This window comes from Colias eurytheme, chromosome 10 (genome assembly GCF_061535395.1).
Source record: "Colias eurytheme isolate Ceu_HAF_F1 chromosome 10, ilColEury1 Martin Lab GWU primary, whole genome shotgun sequence".
NCBI lineage: Eukaryota > Metazoa > Arthropoda > Insecta > Lepidoptera > Pieridae > Colias > Colias eurytheme.
The window spans coordinates 6,638,760-6,664,699 of NC_142989.1; the positions used below are offsets into that span (position 1 = coordinate 6,638,760).

The window sequence follows — 25,940 nt, forward strand, 5'->3', positions numbered from 1 at the left end:
AGTTTATATGAATTATGAACTATAGGTATTATTGTGGAGTGTTTATTTGTAAATATCAAAACAACAAAGGGAATTGCATTATGAGCTATTACGCACTGTCGACCAGTCGCCGGCGACTGGACTTACTCCTGGACGACTGACGACTAAGTGCGCAAGCCCCTATTTAAACTATAGTAAGTCACAGGCGACTGGTCGACAGTGCGTAATAGCTCTAAAACTACATATTTATTTTCCAATCATTTAGTTTAATACTTGAGTTATTACAAATACTAATTATATGTAGGTACCTATTTAGGTCAATTACCATATTTTGATATGACATAGCGACAATTTGTATCATAAGAATATTCTAATAAAGGCACTCACACTCTCGGCAATACTCGATAAAATATTTTTACAACTTTCCGCACTTAACAACACGGCACGCGCTTACGACGTCACCAGTCCGACACCTATTCATGTCAATGGCGCAGAAGGGATTGCATATCGATACTGTGCTAGGGATGCGCATGATTGGCGAAAAGGATAATATTCAAATCAACAATATCCACAATATAGACAATATGGTATTATACCAAAGAATGTAGTATTTACCTTTTTTCTCAGTGACTAAGCTTATATATTTTTTTTGTAGTTATTACAAAAATTAAGCGAATTAGAGTAATTTCGCTGAAATTTTAATGAAGTTACTTGAATATTACACTACATCACTAGTAGGCACGTATACATGTCATTGGCGCGAGAGAACATGCTTTTTTAGCCATTAATTAAGTTATTTTTTGTCATCAAATATTTGAATAACTACTTGGCAATTTTGTTTACTGTGTACAATTATGTAATAACTGGGGATTCAGTTCATAAACTGTATAAATAAAACACGTAAAAGTAAAGGTTTAATATGTTTATTTTGTATTTATCTATGATCTGTTTCTTGGCATGTATAGGTGTCGTTGGCGCACAGGGCACGATTGCGCATGACATCTATAGATGTCATTGGCGTTCAAAAGGTTAACTATCATAGAGAAAGCTGTTAATAGCACGCTCTATAGATTGTGGTCAAAGACGAGGATCCATAGACCGCAAATCGCAATAGCTTGGATTATAAAATTAAATAATTTGGAAAATCCAAAAGTGCACGCCTCATAATTTTTTTTAAATAAATATTTATTAATTATTATTTTTGTTTATTTAATAACAATTAAACCACATCGAATCAGACCCTGAAAAATGAAAGGGTTCTATTCCTGAGCATACTCAAGCGTAAGAGAAAAAAAAAGACTCGATTAGTAAAGTATTTCGGTCGCTATCGTGTTAACAAGAAAAAGGATCCGCACATACAGACACACGGACGTCCAAGACAGAACTTTTTTAAACTGTTTTTTAACTAGTTTAAATAACAAAAATGACATCAAAAATATCATGAACGTTAAAAATAGTGTTTTTTCTTAATATGTGTGTGTATGTATTATCTTACAAGTGCAATGTATGATACATAAAGACATTTTAAGTTTGAAAAATCAGATGTTTTGCGCGAAGTGACAGTAGTACCTCAACGCTTCGCTTATGAGGCGTGCAAAAATTTACATTATATTATATTCATTGTTCTATATTTAATAATCATAAATATATGTTTCTGACTGTTTTACAATGTTGCAATGATTAGATTTATAAATATAATGCTTATATTATAAATTATAATGATTTAAATTTTGACACTTTAATAATTAAAATATCTACCGACATATAGGTATGTAGGAGGAAACTTACTAATAAGTTATTAAAAAGTTTCCTTAGTAATAATCCTGCTTGTCCTATACATTGGTATAAACAAAAAAGATGGTAGGTAAAAACATAAGTTCAATAAAAAACAGGTAATTTGTAAAGTTGGTATTTATATTTATATCTACGCATTGCAATTAAAAAATATTCCATATAATTCACACGTGTTTTCTATTTTGTTCCAGATATCGAATCGAAAAATTACAGTGCAGTGTAGTGAAGTGATCAAAACATTATTAATGTGTGTGAAGTGATGTGGATATCCTTTGGGACCAGACAAATGAAGCGGCGTAGAGCACGTGTACTCCCCTACGCGTCTGTGCAGTAACTACAATGTTGGCCGCGTGGCCGTGGCTTCTCGCGGGATGTTTTTCGCTAGGTGAGTGCTCCTCATAAATGTGCTGCCCTGGTACATCGGCCTGCGAGGTGAAGGGTTCAACAAAGCAAAACTTTAAAGAATTTACTTATCTAAATAGTTTTTTGTACGTATTTATTAGTTCATGGTTTTCTTAGTTACATCAAGTGCATGTAGAATGAAACCACATAAATGCGTAGACAAAACACAATCAGAAATAAATAACATCACTAATTTCTTTAAGGGCCGATTTTTCAATGCTTGGATAAAACTTATCTGTCCAATAAAGTATTACACGATAATATTAAAATGTCACGTAAACTGTCAAATACGGGCAATTAGAATACGTTTTTAAAATGGTAGTTTTATACATTATTCGACGAATAAGTTTTATCCAAGCATTGAAAAATCGGCCCTAAGAAGCTTAATTGCCATCTAATAAATGACATTAGATAACCTCACGATAACGTAAATAATTTTTCGCTTTGATGATCTATGCCACGGGAAAATAAACTTTATGCCTTTGTTATCACGTATCACGATTGATTTTAGTCTAAGGAATTAGATGAAAGTATTTATTTTTGGCTTATATATTGTTTAATTACAATACCTATGTCCATATTTGTGTGACATTTAAATAAAAATTATTCAAATATTAGACGAATTAGATGGAATACCAGCTATTTTATAATAATGATTGGGGGCCGTTCAGTTGTGATCAAAGGACTACATTTAGCCGGCATTCACAACGTTATTTCATTTGAAATTGAAAAGCTAGAGTCGACATAAATATAAAATAAATATAAATAGGAACAGAAATCTCGTATTAGACGGAATTCCTCGGAGCATTAGACGTTCTTAGAAATTACTAGGATATAAGAACGAGGGAACAGGTCTATCTAGCCTAGCTTCACCATATGTAGCACAGAATGCACACACGTTTAGAGATCCAACTCACACATAAAACTTGTGTCCATAGACAAGTTATCTATTATCCCTGTATCTATCTCACACAGGATTAGTATGAAGAGGATGTGGGAGCGAGATAGTCGCTAAATCCCAATAAAGCCCATCCACATATTTATATGGATACGATGAATGTGTTAGCGTACACGTATCTCTTTCACATGCAGTTTAACGTTCATAGGATAGAGTGTGATGCAATATGGAAGGTTTCTGCTACGCGATATATTCTCTCATGAAATATTAGGGCAACATAAATTCAAGAAGGAATGCTTTTGCAATAAGCATGACATATTATTGTAAGAACTTCGATAATATGTACAAGTATCTACCTGCTTACAAAAACTTAGGAATAGCAGTATGCATTGAGATAACGGTTTTAAATAATAAGGATTTAAAAATCTTAAAACCTCATTATTCATTTTATAACTGCAATTTTGTAATAAACCTCAGCGATTCATAAATAATCATGCAATCTTAAATAGTAAAGTTTTATTATTTCTCTTGGTTTCGTTCTTCGTCTAGGTTTTGGTAGAATATTGTAGAAGAATTAAGTTTGTTCAAACAATCTCACGCAATGGTAAACTGCGAGTTGCGACTATAAATCGTAAAATAATTATTAAGAATACTTCAACATTTTGTAAATAAAACGTACCTACGTTTGAATTCTATGTAAATCCATACTAATATTATAAATGCGAAAGTAACTCTGTCTGTCTGTCTGTCTGTTACTCAATCACGCCTTAAGGGGGCGCATAAAGCAAAATAACCAATCTTCTATTAGATGATACGTGTAATATGCAAGACCAAATCTAAAAAATTAAATATATATCAAACTAGATGATATGTTCAACGATTCTGTTTAATCAAAAACATAAAATATTAAAATTTACTCGATAAAAAAAAATCACCAAGTTAGCTCTAATTTTCACACTTTTACGTTTTCTACTTGACATGGTAATACTTATTATGATTTTTTTTTCATAAACAATTATATTAAAACATTTGCAAGATATTTGTCAGAGCATTTTGTGTAATTACTTTTAGTTTTGGTTTTATCTGCGATAAACCACTTTTATCGTGACAAAATCAAACGTTTATCTCGAGAAAAAAAGAGCGCCAAAAGTGGTTTATCGCAGATAAAACCAAAACTAAAAGTAATTACACAAAATGCTCTGACAAATATCTTGCAAATGTTTTAATATTGTTTATGAAAAAAACTACTGAACCCTTAACCCTTAACTACTGAACCAATTTGCATGAAATTTGGTATAGAGATATTTTGATACCCGAGAATGGACATAGGATAGGTTGTATCCCGGAAATCCCACGGGAACGGGAACTATGCGGGTTTTACTTTGACTGCGCGGGCGATGCCGCGGGTGGAAAGCTAGTATATTATAATACACTAGTGGTCCGCCCCGGCTTCGCCCGTGGTACATATTTCGTAATAAAAGGTAGCCTATGTTCTTTCTCAGGGTCTAAAGATTGTCTGTGCCAAATTTCATCAAAATTGGTTAAGAGGTTTATGCGTGAAAACAATACATACATACATACATACATACATAATTACAAACTTTTCCTCTTTGTAATATTAGTATAGAGTATAGATTAAATGCTGCTTAAATATTTTCTTGTATTGCTTTCGCCAATTTTAATCAATCTAAATATTAATTATAAAAATAAGCTTCTTGAGAAAAATAAGGATGACCACCGCTTTTGATACCTAAAGCCACGTAAACTTCAAAAATAATGCAATAACTTTTCCAAAGGAATGAGACCTTATTTCTTTAATATCGATATAATTTGGTACGATTTTTAACGCTCTCGATTATTATTTGATTGGAACTCTATTGGACTCGGAAAATGAATTCGTGATCCCATAACAATGCTTTTCGACAGGGCTCAAGCGAGATAAAAGTTAAAAGCAAATAATTCAAATATGGATTATTGTTAACATCCGATTAAATGTGAAGAGATTTGTGTTACCTAGGTACTTATATATTTTGGTTATCAAGTCGATAATTCGACCTTTTTCTTTAGGTAAAAATGTCAGCCGTAATAAAGACTACCAATACCTAGATGTAAATCTTACTACTTGGTACACGTATAATTATAATCTACCTATCATTCATCTACCAAAACGCTAAATCGCAGCTAAATAAGTAGATACCTATTGTTTTCAAAAATATACCCGAATAAATTACATAATGGAATGTTACAGGTAAAAACATTTTATTTACACTTTCACTTTTAAATAGCGAATCGTTTTCAGGAAATTCCCTTAGATACAAAAAGAAAATAACGTAAAGATATCGTTTTACCGTGTGATCCTTCTTGGAATTTATAGATTGCTATCCAGTTACCAACTGTGGGAGTGTAGACTGTACGTGTTAGTTTGGATGTAACGAAACTTATTTATCTCACATAATAGAGAATACACGTATTTGTTGTCATCGATTTAATTAAAATGCCAATCGCCAAATGTTGCTAAGTGAAAAACTCGATGGCTCGACCAATTCGCCTAATTTTTTAAAGTTCTTGTGAAGGCACTAGGAAGGTTCTTATAGGGAAAAAACACGAAAATGGGGTAATAGGGCAGAACAACGTCTGCTGAGGCGTACTAGCTGCCCCCTATTTATACAAGTATATAACAGCTATGATCATGGTGAACCATTCCATTTAATTCAGCGGGTTTACCATAATGTCCAAAAGCAGTATTATTTCCATTGTGGTAAAGTGATGGCGCTACGTCCTTATAGCCCTGTCATTTTTGCACACTGGAATGAATACCCCTTGGCAGCCCTTCAGGTTCAGCTCCTCTATCCGATATTCGGGGAAAATGTTCATAAAAACAAGTATTGCCCAAGTAAATTATTAATATCACAGCTTCCAGGCGAATTTTTTTCGGATTTTTGTAACCCGACAGTGTCTCCGGCCATATAGACTTTGCGAAATGAATCGTGCTAAAATAAACTCTATATAAAGTAAATGTACCTACTAGGTAAACATAACGTCAAGGAACATTTAACAATGAGTGGGTATTATATATCCTGTAATTATTGTTATTACGCGTCAGTAATAATTAATACCATCTGTAGATCAAAGATGAGCATTGCATCTCAATGCTAGTTGCAAGATGACGTTATTATGGTTAGAAGGCAGAGGCGGCTCGTGACAAAATTTTATGGGTGTTCACTTGAAATAAAACACTTTGTTGCTTTCATCACAACCACACAACCACGGTGTTTTCACATAATATTGTTCGGATTTAAACACACGTATATGTTTTCGTTTTTGTCGTACATTTTTGCGTAAGGTCAAGTTCAGGCCGTGGCAGTCCCTTAGCTTTCAATTCAAGCCGAATTTGTAACGTTTTATCACTTTTAACACAATTTTTAATGAACGCCACATTATAATTGTTCATTTTCACACTCACAAGTAATACTGATAACTACAGACTATTTCAACACGTATCTTATGATTTTAATTAGAAAATTCCCGAATTTGCATTCGCGCGCGTGCATTGAAGTTGACTCGAGAGTCGAGTGTTTATAATATAGAGAGTGGCAACATCGCTGTCCTGTGTACGGGCGCCCAGGCGCGGCGGTAAAAACGAACCGGCAACGTTTGCGGGAGCGGCGCTCCGAATTTTGCTATTTTTCCATAGAAAATCTTCTGTTTCACGCGCGCAGGGCACTGGCAAACCCTCTCTTTCACTCCTATTGGATTTCGTATTAGGAAATGTACTAAATATTTTTTCATTGGAGCGCAATCGTGAGCGCTCCGCTTCGCGCGTTACTGTATGATACAGTATTATTCAGGTGTATGGAATGATGGAATTATGGATATATTCATTGGTATTGACAGTAGTTTTGCACGCCTCATAAGCGAAGCGTTGAGGTGGGTACTACTGTCACTTCGCGCAAAACATCTGATTTTTCAAACTTAAAATGTCTTTATGTATCATACATTGCACTTGTAAGATAATACATACACACACATATTAAGAAAAAACACTATTTTTAACGTTCATGATATTTTTGATGTCATTTTTGTTATTTAAACTAGTTAAAAAACAGTTTAAAAAAGTTCTGTCTTGGACGTCCGTGTGTCTGTATGTGCGGATCCTTTTTCTTGTTAACACGATAGCGACCGAAATACTTTACTAATCGAGTCTTTTTTTTTCTCTTACGCTTGAGTATGCTCAGGAATAGAACCCTTTCATTTTTCAGGGTCTGATTCGATGTGGTTTAATTGTTATTAAATAAACAAAAATAATAATTAATAAATATTTATTAAAAAAAATTATGAGGCGTGCACTTTTGGATTTTCCAAATTATTTTACGATTACGATTGATTTTAAATAGTAATAATTAATATTAATAATGAAATTAAGGAGTATGATTTTATTATAATTATTTATGGGAGTTCACTGCACCAGCGCTCCTTAGGGCGAGCCGCCTCTGTTAGAAGGTAGAACAAATATCAATATGCTATAATATTATTGTTAAAAGCTCAATGGATAAAATATACAGTAGGAGTCTAAGCTGTACAGCTGTATAGGAACATAACGTTATATTCCTATAATATTGTCTCAAAATATACATACTGAAAACCACCGTCAATTAATCTCTAAAGATGTTTGTTTTGTATGAAGTCATTATTTTACATGACAGAGATAATTGTGTTCGACTTCATATTATTTCAAATTATTATGTTTAAACATCCTAAAAGCACCTAAAAAAGTCTGGTGTATAAAGCAGCAATTATGACAATCAAGTACGTAAATTATTTGTTTTGTCAAAAATTAATTATTGCCTATTTAAAGGACTCCACTATAGGTACCTACTCGATATTTTTTTGTTAATAAGTCTAACTCTGTTTAAAATAATAAAATTTTACTCAGTCTAGGTACTTATCAACAATAATTTTATGTTATAATCACCAATTGAATATAGTCGTATTCCTAGATAACATGCTCTACGCACTTTGACTTCTTATCAAACGATTAAGAACACATTTAATGACTAGCAATCAAAATCAAATCAGAGTATGAATGTAGGTACAGTGTATTAAAACTAGGGATGTAACGATACATGATTTTGCCGATACGATACCGATACCGATATTTGTAGTAATGTATCGGCGATACCGATACCGATACCGATATCGATGGCTTGGTAGAAAAATAAATAGTGAATTATGCATAAAAAGTTACCAACATTTAACAGAGACAACTGTTAATCGTATTCTTTTAAATAAAAATGCCAAATCAAAAAACAACAAAACCATTTATTTTAGTATGTATTATTATTTTACGAAGTCAGTTAAACTTTAAGTAATACACATACAATCAGTACCTAATAAAAGTTTACTATTCTGCCGTCCTTTAACTAGAAAGCCGTTAAGCCCACGAAGTGAGTTTCGAGTAAATGGCAAAAAACACGGAAATCATTATTTCTTAAAAATTATGACACTTACAATAATTATTGTGAGATACATCGATCGACATTTAATTATATATAAATATTAGTTTTTACCCAGAAACTGTTACAATTTATTTTTAAATTCACTTTTTCTCGTTTAGTTCAGCATAATAATCTGAAAATTTTAACTATTTACTGGACAAGACGGCCGTTCACATACCATAGCGACTTTTTAGCTAAGTAATTTAGTATTTTTATTTTCATTTTGTGATTTTTTTTTATTTAGTAATAAAATGCTTACCTAAAACGTCGTTAAGCTACTATAACTACTTTTAAGCTATGACTTTCGTTTTAATTTAAATTTCAAAAACTTTATAATCAGCGTTTAAGGGTTTTTGGATGCTTTTGTACTATGATTCTATATAGCTGTTGTACTAAATTTTAATCTTACTAATGTTAAAAATTTGCTGCTGTCTGAGGCTTTGCTCTCGGGAATTACATCCTCTAGGTCAACCATCAACCAATGGAAAGGAAAAGGATTAAAAGCTTTTAGGTTTAAGTATTAAGGATTTAAACACTATCTAAATTAATGGTTTTAGCGTCTTATTGTGAGTAACAAGTATTTTAAACTCTTTTACTAAATGACTCTTTTAAGTTTTCGATAAAATTAACCTTTATTTCTCGTCATGTTCACGTTTATTTCATTACAGTGGCTCATTAAGGGGTTAAGATTGAGATAAATCTTCTCGCTTTTCTTTTTTGGAACCGTATATTCATTTAGAATTGCAATTTTAACGTTATTTTATAAATATTCTTCTGCGAGTCACGGATATGTGAGTACATATAGAACCACAAACATATAAACATAAATCGTTTCCTGAAAAAAAAAATTAAGACTTGTGCACAAGGTTTTTGAAAAAATAAAACCCTGGTTTCAATAGGGCTTCAAGCTCTTACATGTGGGATGCTCTTAATAAATAATGTAGAACCGCTTATCAAATGATTAGAAGACTCTTTCATCCACATTCAGAAAATATAATATACCAGAATATGTGGAAAATAGCAGGAGGTAGAAAACTTTTTATTTGCTACTATGTAAAAAATACAAATCTTAATAATCTAATACATATAAAGATAAGAAAAAATAGCAATAGTTGCAAAATGGACTCCCCGTCAGCGGGTCAAAGGTAGTGTACTCCTAACAATTTTTGTATCACCATCTCTAGTACATTGCTTGACAGTCGATTACTAATTCCACCCAAGGGGTAAATTACATAATTAATAAATAGTTTTAAAAATTAAATAGTACAGACTGTCTTTCTTCTCTTTCTCGGTTACAGAGACAAATCAGAGTCTAAACAGAGAAATACGATTGAAAGTTCGCACTGTCGTAACCATTACCTACCAAATTTTCGTAACTTTGACTTGTTATATTTTCCGTAATTTAGCTGCTAGATTGTTTAAAACTTAGTAAACCTGATCAGAAACAATACGTCTTGTAAAAGAAAATCAAAAACAATCGGTACTCTGCTTGGGAGCGACATTATTTCATCATCACTCTCATCCCCAAAAGTGATGCATCACCAGAATCGGATAACTGCCTTTTAGATAAAAAATGAGGGTTAGCTGCTTTGTAGCTAAGCAAAAAAGTGTTATTAGAATTTTTCCTAAATAAAATTACTTAACTAAAAAAGCGTTAAGGGCGAGTAACTGCAAATAAGGTAAGGATTTCCATTGGAATCGTTATATGAAAGCATATCATAAAGCAGTTATAGTCCTTTTGCGTCCCTATAGTCAAGTATAATCTGATAACGTACTTTTAGTCAAGTAAAAAGCTAAAAAATAATTATTAAATCTGGCGGTTAAGGTACTTTTAAGGAAATTTAGCGAAGTAGTGTTGGTTAGATGCTTTCAAGTTAAGGAATCGCTGAAAATTGTGTTACTTAACGGCTTACAATATTTTCATATATTTATAACTATTAATGCTAGAGAAATGATTCTTAGACAGAAAGATAGAAAATTCTGAACTCTATCACCCTACATTTAAAACTGAAAATTGACCATTTGAGGGTTAACGGCTTTTTAGTTAAAGGACGGCAGTATTGGTAGAGTTTTTTCAGAAAACAAAGTGCGCACGCGCCTCCCGCATCGTTCATTGGGCGCGGATTATTGAATTATTTGATATCAAAAAAATTGGATGTTTGTAAAGTAGGTTTACGATCGAGATGTTTACGTGATAACATAATGCAGTGGCAGCGCTCGAGATGAAACGGGAGATCGGTCCGTCTCTCTCTCGTTATACCTGCGATCGCGCTCGTGAGGTTTTGGTGTGACACATGTTTATGAACATGTCACCCGACTAAAACGATTTTAAAAACGTTATCACGTTAAAAATTAAAAAAAATCAAAATTATTTATTTATTTCCTTTACATAAACAAATTTGTGATTGGAACACTCCTAGTAAGCAAATAAAATGCTTGTGTCAGGAGGTTCCGCTCTTCCTTAACACTATTACAGAAACAGAAATAAAACAATATGAATAAATACAATGCAAAAACATAAAAGAAAAGAAATAATTTAATAAAAAAATATCGGTATCGGTTGATTTATTATCGGCGATACCGATATATCGGCTTGCCGATATATCGGCCGATATATCGGTATCTGTATCGGTATCGTTACATCCCTAATTAAAACTAACATAGGTTTTCACCATGTAACCTACACTTGCTGAGGTTATAGAAATATTTATCATTTCTTTGAATCTCTAAGTAGTCCTATAGTCCTGGTACTTGCGAGTGCACACACGTCGTATCGGCTCCGATAAATTCCATAAAACCCCGTACAGAGTATGCAATTTTCTACTTTAATACAATGTGATACGACCTTATTTTGTATAAGACTTAAATACAGAGAAACTTCAAGCATGTTCTGATAGCTTAGTCTACTAGCATATGTGCACACATCCTATTGAATCAACCTATTCTCATGATATCAAGGTCATGGTATGCTCACATGCAGCCGCCTTCTTCTATCGCATGTTATTAGTACGTATGACAGAGATAGTTATATAAAAGAACTACAGCTCTTGGGATGAAAAAAGATCACAATTGAATTCTCATCTTTAGTCTACATAATATTAGGTCTTTAAAATATATATATATATATAATACCTACATAATTCCAAGTAAATGCTGCAACGATCATAAAAAAATATAATTAGTCATAATAAACAAAACTATATAATATATGTAGTTATTGTAGATAGGTATAATCTCAGTGTAAATATTTCGACTTAATGACATCCTTATGACATCAAAGACAGCGCTTACATAAGTAAAATTTCATGACCGCAATATAATAATTCAAATTATAGCTCGCCATAAAGCTCCCTTCCGCGAAATTCAACAATAAATCCGAAAATTTAATTGTATTACAATTTACAACTGTGTTATTAGTTATTACAGTATTACTCGTATTCTTATAAGGTTTCATATTCTTCCTAAACTTCCATTTGCTCATACCGTATAGATATGTCTTATTACTGTTAACATAACACTATACCTAAAGACTGCCTGTCTACACATTTTACCTACTGCTTCAAATTGCAAAATAAAAATCTTCACAAATTCTCCAATACCTAATTAGACAGGTAAATTTCGCTTAGGCACGAACCACACTTCACTAGAAGTTAGGATTAGCACCGAATCGGAATTAGGGCCAGTCCGAACTGTGAGGTTGTGTGGAAATCTACCACTTATTAATGGAATGTGTCGGGGAAAGTTAGCCATTTAATTTAGCGAACCCTGGAATTTCATGTTATAAAGCCTTTTAACTATTTAAGGTATTCTTCGATATTAAAGAGATTTGTAAATTAATTAAATTCAATTGGTTCGAAGAAAAAAATCATTAACGGTTTTCTTGCATGAGAACAACATTCGTAGAATACTTAGTTATCGGAATTGTAAAGTTTAGGAGTACCTCTTATTCTATGGCTTAAAAATTTGGACTCTTTAAAATTACACTTTTTCCTTTTTTAAGAATTTGTTTATAATTCATACTGACACTGTAGCAATAAATCTATCATCATTCCCATAGTAGAATGACAATTTCCATCTAAATTTATTATCTATCTGTGTAAAGTATATAAAAATGAAACCCGTTTCGCGTTGTCACGGCATCACGTGTGAACGGCTGAACCGATTTCGATAATTATTTTTTTATTATATTCCTTGAAGTACGAGGATGGTTCTTATGTAGAGAAAACGTAAATATGTACCACGGGCGAAGCCGGGGCGGACCGCTAGTATTAAAATATAGGTATTCGTCCTCAACTGTGCGGAGATACAAACAATAAATTCAAGAGGAAACCATCTACAATAATACCATTACATTCGATCCAGTAATTGCGAAATTAAACTCAATCGTCATATTAAATTCGATACATTCAGTGCTTTAAGGTTGATGTTCCGACCGTCCCTCCATACATTTTTGATTACCTCTAAACACTTAACACAGACACTATTTCTTTAAAACTAATCATTTTATCACTTCTCTATAATGAAATGTGTGCGCGTTCGACCTTTTTAATCAATAATTTACAATATTTACTTAGAAAAACAACAGTAAAATACCGGAAAAATTTGACACTTCTACAGTAGTGTGCGTGACTTTTGCCAAGCGAAACACGACATAAAGCACGACATCTAGCGCATAGACTATATACTTATTACAGATCTAGCGCGTCAATGTCTAAACGAAAGGCGATGTTTAGACATTGACGCGCTAGATGTCGTGCATTCGCGTTCGTTATCTTATGCATAATGAGCATAATTCTAATAAATCAAAGTTATGTGTAAAAATTGAGTAATTTCATTTCCAATCGTTCAAAGAAAATAACAATAAAATAAAATAAAACTAATGACCTTAGAAACTATGTTTTTTTTTATTTATTACTCATTATTGTTCGTCCGTCGTAGGTCTGTAAACTGTATTGTACACTGAAGGTAAATGGTACTGTAGGTACTTTAGTTCGGCGTCGTCGCTCGTCGGCTTGATATAAAATTACATTCTTGATTTCATTGACACGCGCTATGATTTGCGCGCGGAATTTCTTGTGTTGTGAATTTATTTTTGTATGCTATGCATTTTAATTGATTCAAATTGCAATGTTTCTCTAGTATGCATTTGAGACTATATTGTAAATTGTAATAATTGATCGTGGGTATAGTAATTAATTATTCTAATAACGCAATTAGTAATATATGTATTTTCGGTGGGATTCAAAACAAAAAATTGGCCCGTGATTTTTATGAAATTTCACCACATTGCAAATCACATCAATCATAGTTCATACTTCATACACATGTATGACGAAAGTGATTAGTATTGTGGCTAACATTGACTCATCAGTTCATCACTGAAACCAGTGATAAATCAGTACCTATATCATATTGTGTTTGAATATTTTTAAACAATGATATAAGTATACAATTATTATAAATCGGTAAACTATCAAAGTAATCACAAACTTGCAAACATTGGTAAAATGTCCAGTAGTTTATGAGCCTATTCATTACAATCAAACAAACAAAGTTTTCCTCTTTATAATATTAGTGTAGACAAACACTATGAATACGATCACGAATGCAAATTCGGGGATTTTCTAATTATTGCTAAATAATAATTGAATTCGTTTTGAAATACTCTATAATTTTTAGTGTATAAATAGACATTTATAATGTGGTGCTCATTTTTTTTGTACTGCTAACGCTATTGTAGGTACCTATTTTCGTTGTTTTATTTCAAGTGAACACGGCCATACAATTTTGTCACGAGCCGCCTATGATTGTAGGTACTTTTGTTAGGCTCCTTCGTCGTCCGCGTCGGCTCGAAAGTTCTTGATTTCATTGTCACGCGCTATGATTTGCGCGCGGATTTTCTTGTGTTGTGAATTTATTTTTGTATTATTATTATTTTTTATTTTTTTTTTATTTTATTGATTCAAATAAAATATTTCACTAGTATGCATTTGAGACTATATTGTATTATGTATAATTTATCGTAGGTATAGTTATTCTTATAACGCAGTTATATTTTCGGTGGGACAATTTGACCCGTGATTTTTCTGAAATATCACCACGTTGCAAATCACATCAATCATACACACGTATGACGAAAGTATAGTGGCTATAATTGACTCATCAGTTCATCACTGAAACCAGTGATAAATCAGTATATCATATTTTATTGTGTTTGAATATTTTTTAAACAACGATATATACAATATTATTATAAATCGGTAAACTACCAAAGTACTTCCGAATTTTCAGACAGACAAACAAGTAGTTTGAACACGCAGTTTTCTTATACTAGTAGCAAAAATCAAAACCATAATATTATGTTTACCTACTATATTTTACTAAAAGTCGAGTGCGTCGAAATCGTAAATAATAATATGTTTTTCACCTTCCTGGTTATTTTCCCATAGTAAATAGTGTTTTAGGTTTGTTGTTGTAGGTAGGAATAATAATAATTATTCTTACATGTTGGTTATGAAATGTATATTGAAATAATTTACTTTTACAAATCATTAGTGATATTAGTTTTGAGTGAAAATGCTTGGATCAGCATAATATTATATGGTACTTCAAATACATGTTTTGATAAAAAAAACAATAGTGTAATAAAATAAAACTGCGTTTTATTGTAATCAATGTTGACAATTTTAAATTCCAAAATTATTGATCAATAAAATAGTTTACACCAACAAATATAACTTTTATTTTTATAACAATCGTTCATAATATAAACCGTAGCAGGTGGCGTTTTGAAGTTCTGTCTACTCATATAGAAAAATGGAAAACTTGTTTTTTTTGTAAACAATTTATTACTCATGTTGTTTGGCAACTCGAAGCGTGGTCGTCCGTCGTAGGTACTTTTGTTCGGCGTCGCGTCGTCGTCCGCGTCGGCTTGATATAAAACATTCTTGATTTCATTGACACGCGCTATGATTTGCGCGCGGAATTTCTTGTGTTGTGAATTTATTTTTGTATGCTATGCATTTTAATTGAATCAAATTGCAATATTTCTCTAGTATGCATTTGAGACTATATTGTAATAATTGATCGTGGGTAGGTATAGTAATTAATTATTCTAATAACGCAATTATATTTTCGGTGGGATTCAAAACAAAAAATTGGCCCGTGATTTTTATGAAATTTCACCACATTGCAAATTATATATTATACAATTACAATTACAATTATTATAAATCGGTAAACTATCAAAGTAATTACAAACTTGCAAAATATGCTTTTCCGAATTTTCAGACAGACACACAATTTTATTAGTTTGTTTTAGCAAAGTAGGTACCTATACCTATACGCTTACGTCGCGCGTCGCGTCGTCGAAAACGGTGCGCCCAGAAACAAACATACCTAATTCAGTTACAATCCTTTTTTTGTTCCGTAATTTATTGTATTTATTCTAATACGATTTTTTTTATTCGTCGGCCAGTTCTACTAGGTATAAAAAGATAAAATTGAAATATAATTATTGTAGCGACAGCCATATTATGTTACTATGTTTTCGTAAATATGTTTTTCACCTTCCTGGTTATTTTCACATAATCTTATCTTATATATAAAAATGAATCGCAAAATGTGTTGGTAAGCGCATAACTCGAGAACGGCTGAACCGATTTCGATCATTCTTTTTTTATTATATCCCTTGAAGTACGAGGATGGTTCTTATAGCTAGAGAGCTAGTTAGTTTAGTTTTAGTGCAGTGGCAGTGTAAATGTTGTTGTTGAGGTTATGTAAATTTAACACTTTAGTTAACTACCAAGATATAAAGAAATGAGGATAGGACACAATAACTATTGGTTGAGGTATTTATAAACTCATAATACACTTTTAAAAAAATCACGTTTTAATAAATTTCTAGAATTAAATTAGAACAGCTGATTCAAAATAGCCTAAAAAATCTTAATAATAATAATTACGCTTCACAGCAAGAAGAAATGTACCATATGTACCCGCACAAAGTCGATATTGTGTTGCCTACCGTTCGACTCAATGGCTAGGGTTGTAACTACCTTTAATAATTATTACCAAACTAATAAACCGAGTGATGCGAAATAACCATAATTCTTTTAGAGTTTGATAAAATGATCAGGCAGGTATTTTCTTTAATCCTCTGAATTCTCGGTTACTAAATTGTATCGTTGAAATTATTCTTAATCGCGTAAATTTAATAAATAATCATATGGAAAACACTTTTCATTTGTTTTTTTTACTTTCACGCCCAACTACTATACAATAATTACGTTGTTTCGGTATTTTGACGAGAAAACGCAGGAAACATCCGTTGTATCATTTTAGATAGATTGTATATTTTGTATCTGTAGAATTGAAATCAAAGCTATGTATATGTTGTCTCCATTCTTTTCTTATCGGATTGTTGATCCCAATGCGAATGCGTCACTTAAATTTTATAAAAGACAATTAAGAACATCAAAAATAAAGTGATACGTAAATATTTCACAGTGCAATATATTATGTAATTAATAATAATTATATATTTATGAAAAAATAATTACATCAGATTTAATAATAGCAATTGTTTTGAATGTACATAATATGAATAAATGATTACATCATAATAGTAATAATCACAATTGTTTTATTTCCCATTTGTTGCAACCCTAGCATATTTTCATGTAGCAGCAGAAGTACCTACACTGGCGGCGCGGCGGCATCGTGCGACATCAAAGGCATTGCCTTACTAGGTAAGTTTATAATGACTCATTTCTTTTATTATATAATTTACGTTTTACTTTTACAGAATCCGATTCAATGGATTATGAAGACGAGTCACACAACGCCATACGATAGTGATGATGAATGAACATTTCAATAAATGCATGCGTGTTTTTTTATGTTGTTTTGTAATTGTTAATTGTTTCTTAAATAAAGAAATAAACTAAATATTTAAATTTTAAATGATGATTTGTTATTTGCAACACAACTTTATATTTGAGATTCTTTACAAATGTATATTTAGTTTTGTATCATCAAATTTATAAATTTTATTCCATAGTTTTCAAAATTAAATGTAAATGACCATAAAAACATTAATAAAGTAAATCATTGATGTAAGGTCAGGGAACGTAATACATATATACATCTGACCATGTAGAAGCTAAGTCTTGTTGACTGCTGAAGTCTGTAAAGTTTTGTTGTCTGCTGAAGTCTGTACGCAATGAAAATGTCTGCCGTTTCGAAAATAAGTTTTTAAGACCCTAATAAATAAAATATATGAATGGCAGATCTGGTCAAATACTTTCAAAATTGTATTTTTTTCAGCACTTTCATAAGTGTCTGCCAGAATGTTATCCGCGTGATAATGGTCTGCCATTGTTATTTTCCGATAGTAATAATAATCTATTTTCAAATATCAAAATGGCAGACGTGGTCAAATGGTTTCAAAGTTCGCCAAAAATTTCCACCTGTCTTACCTAAGCGCGCGCCCCGTCCACCACTCTGGGCTTAGTGACTCCTCATCTCATGTATAGTAGGTATAGGGGAATCAACACACAAAAATCCAGGTCTGGTCAAATACATACAGGTAGCTTTGCGCTAGCTCTCTAGCTATTACTTCTTATGGAGAGAAAACGTAAACATGTACCACGGGCGAAGCCGGGGCGGACCGCTAGTAAATAATAAAATAATAAATAGTGTATTAGATTTGTTATTGTATCTTGTATACCTACGAATAATTATTCTTACGTCTTGTTGGGAAATGTTCAAATACCTACCTATTGAAATAATTTACTGTTACAAATCATTAGTGTTATTAGTTTTGAGTGAATAGGCATGGATCAGAAATTCAGAATATAATATGCTACTAACTACTCAAATACATACATGTTTACACAACAAACACCACTGACCTCTATAACTATAAGTTATAGAGGTCAGTGACCGTCAGTGACAAACACTATGGATACCTACGCTCGCGAATGCAAATTCGGTGATTTACTAATTATTGATACCTAGTCATTGAATTCGTTTTGAAATAGCCTGTACTTTGTAATTTTTAGTGTTATAGACATTTATAAAATGTGGTGCTCATTTTTTTGTAATAAATCATCCCGAACGCTATTGTATTTTCGTTGTTTTATTTCAAGTAAACACCTATACAATTTTGTCACGAGCCGCCTCTGGCCTCTGGGTGAAATAAACAAGTCAAATGATTTTTGTTCTAATTGTATTTTGGTAGTAGTTTGTTTAGAATTTACATTACCATTGTTTAATTTTTATTTTGTATTTGCAGTAAAATAAAAAGATGAAAAACTTCATTAGGTATATTGTACGACACCTCACTCTGAATCGCGCTAGCGAAATTTTTTCGTTACAGAGCTCATATACAACTTTCGGACAATCTTCATTGAGGCCGGCCGGCAAATCGAGTATGTCGAGAAACTTCACTTATTCGATGGAGGTATTCTACCTTCCTTCCTCCACAGTTGTGGGACCCCGACGTGCATTGAACACGCAGCTTTCTGATACTAGTAGCTAAAATCAAAACCACAGAATATGTCTGTGATCAAAACCATAATAATATTTTTACCTATTATTTTACTAAAAGTCGAGTGCATCGAAATCGTAAATATGTTTTTCACCTTCCTGGTTTTTTTTCCATAGTAAATAGTGTTTTTGATTTGTTGTTGTATGAATAATTATTCTTACTTGTTGGTTATGAAATGTATATTGAAATAATTTACTTTTACAAATCACTAGTGATATTAGTTTTGAGTGAAAATGCTTGGATCAGCATAATATCATATTTGCTACTTCAAATACATGTTTTGATAAAAAAAAAAAAACAATAGTGTAATGTAGGTAATAAAATAAAACTGCGTTTTATTGTAATCAATTTTGACATTATTTATTTCCCAAAATTACAACAAAATAGTTTACGCCAACAAATATAACTTTTATTTTTATAACAATCCTACTTGTTTTACATTCACGCCATCTAGACTTAAATCTTTATCATTTTTGTATACGTCTGTGTGTGTAAACGACCCTGTATGCAATGACAGATGTTATAATGCATTTTTTTACCGAATTGGGTGGATTTTAAGGCAATGATATGACATATTTCAATAAAATATAATATTCAGTAACCGCCATGACTATTCCTACGACCTTAATCTTTTCCAATTACGCAAAAACTCAAATAAACTAGAAATGTAGAATTCAGCGCCATCTAGCGGGATATTGGCTGGGAACAGATCGTAGCAATCACCTTAATGAAGTAGGACGCTTCATATTCATTAAGTTTAAAAGGAAGATGAATTTTACAATACATAATTGCCATTATAGATGCATATTTTTATTTATCATCCGAGCTCACAACGTAGATACCTATGGAGTTTTAATTTAAGCGATTCAGGGATTTTATTCATATCCACATTCATTTGCAGCCAGTATGGTTAATATTTATTTATAAAAGCTTGGTATTAGCATAGTATAAAGAGAGTTCTCTTTATACTATGGTATTAGTTTTATTATGTATTTTTGTTGAATGATGAAATACATAACATTAAAGTGTGGATAATATTAGTCACCATGGTACCAATACATAATATAAAAGATGCAAACACTTCTATTAGATTAGTATATCATTTACATTTTATAAGTATGTATAACTATAGGTACGACACTACATAATATTGATAGCATTCAATCACAGGGATCGGGCAGCTAAGACAATCATGACGACTAAGATAACTAAATTAAAAAAAAAATTGCAATTTGCACCAGACAATATATTTTTCGCGTAGGTAGCCCAAAAACATATGTGGAAAACCCAACACAGTCCTTTGAAATTGAATATAATATTATTAAATGCGTGGTGATGTTCATATTACAATCCACTTGAATGTTCAAGGTGAACCAGTATTGGAATCCTTATGTTTTGCCGTACGTTTTTGTACGCACAAATCTTCCACTAATTCGTAATAGTCGAAAGTTTTTATACTGAAGACTGTTTTTAAATGTAGTTTGTTTGAATTCAATTTAAGAAAAATAAGACGAATAAATACAATTTCAATTAGACAAAGTAATGGTAAACTCATTTTGAGAGATCTTTAAATAAAAACAAAAATGTTAAGGTTTAAAAATGGCAATTCGCAGAATTGTTATGGCTAGAATGTTGTTTGTTTTTCACTCAATAATATTTTACATATATCAAAGCTTGTTTGATGAATGTAATTCAAAGAAATTTCTAAATTTATTCGTGTTATTTTATTTGTGTATGTTCATGTTTTTATTTTATGTAAAAAATGAAAATACAAAAGATCAATGGAATAATATAGCTAATACAATTTATCTAAGGTTAAGCTTTCGGTAAGTTCATTCTATACTAAATTTCATTTTAATAAAGTTACAAGTTGTAAAAAAAACCGGCCAAGTGCGAGTCGGACTCGCGCACCGAGGGTTCCGTATGTGATGTAACTAAAAATTTATGGTTTTCGTAATTTTTCCTTTATCTATGCTATAAGACGTTGCTTCGGACCAAATTTCAAGATTCTGAATTCACGGGAAGCACCCTGTAGGTTTTGATTCCCTTGCAAATGTCGAAAATTTGCGGCATAAACGGCTGTATCTTTTGATTGCGTTGGCTTAGAAGTTTGATTTTTTCACAGCTTCAAGGGACAGTAGACCTGAGTAATTGATATAAATTTGTGCTTCATACCTCCACGCGTTCCTGAGAAAAAGGGTCTTGACAGACGGACGGACGGACGGACAGACGGACAACAAAGTGATCCTATAAGGGTTCCGTTTTTTCCTTTTGAGGTACGGAACCCTAAAAATATTGAATACCGCGAAAGGGTACAGGATAGGGAAAATTCTTTTTTTTTTCGCTATTTAAAATCATTCTCACTGTTTTGGAGTTGGACACAGTTACAATAATATTTTCATGTTCCCACAAATACTTTTTTGTTGTTTTAAATATTAATTGTAACTGCATAACTACTAAATATATGTATAAACCATTGCATAATAAATATGCTCCTTTGTAATGTGGTCCACACTATTAAAAAATTAATTGACAAGCTAAACAGATTATTTTTAGAAGATATTTACTACGGCTATCGCCCCGAATGCCAATGCCTGTTTCATGTCTTTGAATTATTTCAATTTAAATTGCTTACAAACTAAAAAGCTTTCAGGATCGCGACTAGTTTATATTTTTAATTTATTTCTTTGATATTATTGATTTAGTGCCTAGTGATAGTATACTAATATGATACAAGTATCATACATTCATACTACCTATTATGAATTTTAAGAAAGAAATTTAAGACTTCGGTGGATTTGTAATATTAAGAAAAATAAGATCGCATTTCGTTTGCAAGTCTTTAATTTATTTGTAAGGGTAATATAAAGTCACAGAAGCCAATCATTCTTACTGGCAAACACAAGAGCCTCTCTTTATATCTAGTTCTTTATTGTAAATTATTCTATTCGCTCGATCGTATAATAATTGTTGGAATAAATTGCATCTAAAGTGCAATCAACTAAGAAACCATTTCCGTTTAATCTTGCTTCAATAAAGAATTTTCAAGACTAATAAATCTTCGTCTATCAAATGCACTTATAACTTCTGTTTATCGAAGTAAAAATATTCTATTCTTCATGAATTACGCAGCCGTTCATCTTCAATCAACGACAATCGTTGTACACAACACTTCTTTTACGTAACTTTTATTTTTCCGTACAAAGATATTATTAACCAATTTAAAACAAGGGGACAAACAAACAGATGTCATTTATTAATATGATGTCAGCTACGGTTCTAGGTGTGAATACATTTAAATTAACTTTAACATCTGAAAAAAATCTGCAAAATTTTTGGACTGCAGGTAATAAGATAAACATGGACACGAACGCACACACGAAAACATTTATTAAACTAACCTCACTAATTATTACCTACCTAGGTAGGTACCTATTTATAGTATGATAGAACGACTGCAGAACACTATTCCTTATCTTTATTGTTTTCCACGGATCGTGGTATCTTGTCAAATATTATAGATATTTTATTTCATCACCCTTACATTTCCTAGAAACAACAACCATTTTTCTGTAGGTAGCAACTTGTCAAAAATTAGTAATTACAAATATATGTTATTTTAGACCCTTATGAATGAGTTTTGTTATCTCAAACAACTCAATTACAGCATACAGCGATATGTTGATAAGATAATGTAATAAGTGAAAGTCGCTTTCACTGCGCCCGCGCATTAAGGTGATGAATTAATTTTTCTAACATTTACGGCCCTTTTCAAACCTTCGTAATTTTTATATTATTAAAGTTGTCGTGATGAAAATTCTTGACAAGAAAGTTCAATAGTAACACAATACGTCTACCGTTTTAGAAACATGATTCCATGATATTTTCTCGATAGAAAAAAAATACAAAGTTATCATTGTTATTTTTTTTTAATCTCTGGCATCTGCAAAATAACAAACGTAAAGTTACGACTTTTTGGATATTAACTATAAAATATACAACCTATACGTCTACCGTGTTAGAATTTTGAAATATGCGATGGTTTTGAAATAAACAAGAAATAGGTACTTGAAATTAGCGCGCGACCAGCCAATATAGCGAGAGCCGCCCTGTACCTTCCTACCCCGATCGCTGCACGAGTCATTCCCGCTACGGCCGTCACACGGGGAACTTGTGTCGCTCGCGCAATCGTAAAAAAGGGTGACAACACGATAAGACAAAATGAGACAAATGGGGACAATAAAGAAAATAAGAAGAAGAAACATAAAGGTTGGAGGAAAAAGAATGCTTACAATTGGAACAAATTAATGAAGTAAGTTGGTTTTATTTTAAATTTGATGATAATTGTATTATAGACGATGTTTGATATGTACCCCTGTTTTAAGTACATAACAAATGTGTAAGATTTTTTCATTTATAGCATAAATAATCTGTTCAGAAATCCGGAATCCAGAAGGAAAATAAACCCACTGATTGTTCACAATGTCAATCCACTCCTTCGTAAGTACCTTTATTCAGTCAAAAATGTATGTTATCAAAGCTCTACTGGTTTTATCGCATGATTCCATTTTTAGCAAAAAGCAACAAAGTGCAAAGAAATAAAAAATCATGGTGAACTTAGTGGAAGTATGGCGGACATAATATGGAACAGGAGCTCATTGGAGTAGTATTATAAATATATTAGAAATAATTTCAAGAATTACATTTCTTAGAAGGTGGTAGATAAGTATGTTGTATAAAGAATTTGATGTTGATATTTATTTCATTTATACTTACTACACCTGTGCGGGAAATTGCTTAGTAATAAAACAGGTTTATATTCATATTTACATAGTAATGTGAGTTTTCATTTCGAAAAATTTTGTGTAAGTATATTAAATTGAGTTCCTGGGTGATCTGGAAACACAATTGGGCCCGGAAGATGGCGCTGCAGTCACTCCTCCTAATGACATGAACCGATTTGGATGAATATTTGTGTGCACATTTCATTTTTGTGGGATGATTGGTTGATTCGCTTTCACATTAGCTAATATTATGTATTTTTGTTGTTAGAAAGTAAATTTAATTTAATGTTTATAATACATTATTATTGGTATAAATAAGCCAGTGTTCGTCTCACATTGCTGTACCTGCCTACCTACCCTACCAGGGCCTAACTTTGTTCTGGCTATTTTATTTTGATTATTTGTAATGAATAATTACAATTATAATAGAGTGCAAAAAATAAATACATGCGTCAATATATTTTGTGTTTTTTTTAAACAATTTTTTTTATTTAAAAAAATATCATTCCGACCGCGGCTTTGCCCGCGTGGAATTAGATTATATCGTGAATCCTGTCTTATCCCACAGAAGTGTTCAGTTCGGATAAAAAGTATCCTATGTGTAAATCCAGGCAATTAGCTATATTTTATCAAAATTGGTAATGTAGTCTTGACGTGATTAAGTAACAACTAACAAAAAAATATACAAATTAACATCCAAAGTTTCGCATCAGTTTTACTGTATTAGTGATATCTTCCACTCTTGACTTTGACTGAGAAGAATTAGGGTTTATAACTTCTTTCAGAAATATTACCTTTCATTTCTGGACATGACGTAATATCTACGTCAGCATCAAATTCTATCTAAATCCATTCAGTAGTCCGCGTTATTGAGTACCATTTCATTTTTTCAGAGTAACAATATTTTTTGTTATTTTAAAGATTATTTATAACCTGTATTATTTTGTAATAAAGTAAACATTACGAAATAATAATAATTATTAATAATGTCTAAGTAGTTGTTAAAAAGAAGATTATTTGTTTATAAGCAAGAAAATAAAACCAATAAATCAACAATTAAATATATGTATAAGAATATTATAACTGTATGACGACTCCATACATGTTTGTCCCGAGTCGGCCAGCGGCAGCGCGGCGAGTTTGCAAGAATGACTTCGCGCACACCCGCGTTCGCGATAGCGAGCTATTAGACTCCGCCCGCCAAGCAGTAGATTTTTTTTTGTGTATCGTCTTAAGTTGAACTTGCATCTCGGTATAATTCGAGTGATACATGAGAGATACATGAATTATGTTCTCAGCTTGAGTATAAAACCTTTTTTAAATGTTTGTATCATTCAGAATTGATGCAAATTCCATAAGATGTAGCTAAGAACTCAACCAAATTCATATCTACTAATTATTATTATTATTTATGTAGCGACGCTTCTATCAGAGTGGTTAGTTATAGTATCGTAAAGTGATCGTAAACTATAACCATCGTTTTAATTAAATCTCTACTTAATTTTTTAAGACTTATAGCGATAGGAAACGAATATTCATGTTCAAAAACGAGTGCTAATTTGTTTCGTATTAAATTTTACTCAAACTATAAAACAATTATAAAATATTTTAAATATTCTTTAATAAAGTATGCTTCACTAACCTATTCCGAAATATATTTATAAAATAGCTCAACGAGCAATAAATAATAGGGTCTGTACCTACTTTCAAAGACTATAATTATTGCATGTCCGTTAGCTACAGGCTACAGGAAGTCAAACAAAGTCTTTGTTCTTAACGTAGGATATAGTATGAAAGTAAACTTAATTTTCCCAATATTTACGCTATTCTCTTGTCATATTTTACATAGATTGATCCAGATAATATCAAACCAGTAAGAAAAGCACATATTCAAGAAAATTTAGTCAAAAAGCGTATAATTAAACATTATCTAATAATAACGCATAATTATACCACTCTTGTAGGTACACAGTTACGTAGATCCTCAAGGTCAAACATGAAGAGTAAAATTCTAAAATAAAATGTCTATAACTATG

General features: G+C 31.8%; 2 protein-coding genes across 3 annotated transcripts in view; both read left to right on the top strand.

Moving 5' to 3' along the window:
• The window catches only part of Cad96Ca (tyrosine kinase receptor Cad96Ca), a 74,978-nt gene that overhangs the window by 26,932 nt on the left and 22,106 nt on the right, over window positions 1–25,940 (top strand). For both annotated transcript variants that reach the window (XM_090106074.1, XM_090106075.1), the window contains exon 2: window positions 1,965–2,158. In XM_090106074.1, the coding sequence (XP_089962200.1) occupies window positions 2,113–2,158 (46 nt within the window). In that variant the 5' untranslated portion in view covers window positions 1,965–2,112. The remainder of the gene's footprint in view (window positions 1–1,964; window positions 2,159–25,940) is intronic.
• Window positions 20,446–25,132, top strand: LOC149905233 (uncharacterized). Its single transcript, XM_090106504.1, has 4 exons — window positions 20,446–20,520; window positions 23,185–23,432; window positions 23,541–23,620; window positions 23,695–25,132. The coding sequence occupies exons 1-4, from the start codon at window positions 20,446–20,448 to the stop codon at window positions 23,733–23,735; spliced, it is 444 nt and encodes a 147-aa protein (XP_089962630.1). The 3' UTR covers window positions 23,736–25,132.